At 51.9% G+C, this 2,500-nt stretch overlaps 1 protein-coding gene across 1 annotated transcript in view; it reads right to left on the bottom strand.

Moving 5' to 3' along the window:
* wash1 (WAS protein family homolog 1) overlaps positions 1-2,500 on the bottom strand; it is a 25,934-nt gene that overhangs the window by 10,039 nt on the left and 13,395 nt on the right. Inside the window, exon 4 of the mRNA XM_080848252.1 lies at positions 2,178-2,324. Coding sequence (XP_080704378.1) covers positions 2,178-2,324 — 147 coding nt within the window. The remainder of the gene's footprint in view (positions 1-2,177; positions 2,325-2,500) is intronic.

Here is a 2,500-nt window from a genome sequence, read left to right as displayed (position 1 = left end):
GTCAGTGCTGTTCCTGGGAATATCAGCTCTCCTATCATTGCTGTCCTAAGGCCTGAGAAAAAGTGGTCCTCTTGAGCTGCTTTAACATCATAAATACCATCAGACGTGTGTGTGTGTGTGTGTGTGTGTGTGTGTGTGTGTGTGTGTGTGTGTGTGTGTGTGTCTGTGTGTGTGTGTGTGTGTGTGTGTCTGTGTGTGTGTGTGTGTGCTGCCGAGAGGATTCTTCTCTGTGTGATTACGCAATGGCAGAGCTGAAGTTAGAGTGTGAGTTAATTACTGAAGTTAGTGTGTGAGTTAATTACTGAAGTTAGTGTGTGAGTTAATTACTGAAGTTAGTGTGTTAGTTCATTAGTTAATTACTGAAGTTAGTGTGTGAGTTAGTTAGTTAATTACTGAAGTTAGTGTGTGAGTTTGTTAGTTAATTACTGAAGTTAGTGTGTGAGTTTGTTAGTTAATTACTGAAGTTAGTGTGTGAGTTCGTTAGTTAATTACTGAAGTTAGTGTGTGAGTTTGTTAGTTAATTACTACATGCACTGCCTTCCATCGATGCACTCTTCCACACTGTCCGTGTTGGGTTATTCACATGAGCTCCACTAGGGGGCACTCCAGAGAGGGCTCCCTTAGTTATCTTAGAGATGGAACTGGAATGATGTATGTGTTCTATAGGTTCCACTCATTACAGTTAACCCATAGTGACAAGGAAAACTGAACATAAGATGTTGGTTTGTTTGTGTGTGTTTATATATGTATATGTGTGTGTATACAGACACACACACAAACCAACATCTTATGTTTTCCTAGTCACATAATCACATGGGTGTGTGTATGTGTGTGTGTGTGTGTGTGTGTGTGTGTGTGTGTGTGTGTGTGTGTGTGTGTATAAAGGCTGCCCACTGCTCCTGGGGGTCCTAGAGGAAGGACAGTCCAGGATGGGTGAAATGCAGAGATAACATTCAATGCCACCTCAGGCCTGTGTGTGTGTCCTGTGTGTGTGCTGACCTCAGGCCTGTGTGTGTGTGTGTGTGCGTCCTGTGTGTGTGTGTGTTTGTGTGTGCGTGTGTGTCCTGTGTCGCTACTATATATGCACATGTGTGCTGACCTCAGGCCTGCGTGTGTGTGTGTGCGTGTGTGTGTGTGTGTGTGTGTGTGTGTGTGTGTGTGTGTGTGTGTGTGTGTGTGTGTACTGTGTTGCTACTATATATGCACATGTGTGCCGACTGAAGTCAGCCTTGTTTGTTGTGTGAGAGGGAGCAAGAGACAGGCAATATAGAAATAGCAAAATACAGACTGAAATACACAGACAGAGGGAGGAGGAGGAGAGAGGAGGAGATGAGAGAGGAGGAGGAGGAGGAGAAGTAGCAGAAGGAGAGGAGAGGAGGAGAGAAGAGAGGAGGAGAGTGAAGGAGGAGGGGAGAGGAGGAGGAGGGGAGGAGAGAGGAGGAGAGGAGAGGAGAGGAGAGGAGGAGAGGAGGAGGAGAGAGGAGGAGAGAGGAGAGGAGAGGAGAGCAGAGAGGAGGAGGAGAGAGGAGGGGAGAGGAGGAGAGAGGAGGGGAGAGGAGAGGAGAGCAGAGAGGAGGAGGAGAGAGGAGGGGAGAGGAGGAGGAGAGAGGAGGGGAGAGGAGAGGAGAGGAGAGAGGAGGGGAGAGGAGGAGAGAGGAGGGGAGAGGAGAGGAGAGCAGAGAGGAGGAGGAGAGAGGAGGGGAGAGGAGGAGGAGAGAGGAGGAGAGAGGAGGAGAGGAGGGAGGAGAGGAGAGGAGAGAGGAGGGGAGAGGAGGAGAGAGGAGGGGAGAGGAGAGGAGAGCAGAGAGGAGGAGGAGAGAGGAGGGGAGAGGAGAGGGGAGAGGAGAGGAGAGGAGAGGAGAGGAGAGGAGGAGAGAGGAGAGGAGAGAGGAGGGGAGAGGAGGGGAGAGGAGAGGAGAGCAGAGAGGAGGAGGAGAGAGGAGGGGAGAGGAGGAGGAGAGAGGAGAGAGGAGGAGAGAGGAGAGGAGGAGAGGAGAGGAGAGAGGAGGGGAGAGGAGGAGAGAGGAGGGGAGAGGAGAGGAGAGCAGAGAGGAGGAGGAGAGAGGAGGGGAGAGGAGGAGGAGAGAGGAGGGGAGAGGAGAGGAGAGGAGGAGAGAGGAGAGGAGAGAGGAGGGGAGAGGAGGAAGAGGAGAGGAGGAGGAGGAGGAGATTCTCACCTGTAGTGTCTTCTCATCAAAGGGGCGGAGCTTAGCCTGCACGCGGTAGCGCTGTCGTCTGTGGAGGGTGGGGTCTTCTGCCCCCGAGAAGATGGAGGTGTAGTCATGGAGACGCTCTGGAGCGGGGAACTTAGCACTGGAGAACACCTGCACACACACACACACACACACACACAAAATGTACCACAAATCTGGTCTCTGTGTGCAGTGTGGGTGGGGGTGGGGGTGCAGTGTGTGTGTGTGTGGTGAGTGTGTGTGCGCGTGGTGTGTGTGTGCGCGTGGTGTGTGTGCGCGTGTGTGTGTGTGTGTGTGTGTGTGTGTGT

The sequence above is a fragment of the Sprattus sprattus genome (assembly GCF_963457725.1).
Source record: "Sprattus sprattus genome assembly, chromosome: 11".
Classification (NCBI taxonomy): domain Eukaryota; kingdom Metazoa; phylum Chordata; class Actinopteri; order Clupeiformes; family Clupeidae; genus Sprattus; species Sprattus sprattus.
The sequence above is the reverse complement of the archived record's forward strand: the minus strand, read 5'-3'. Positions and strand labels throughout refer to the sequence as shown.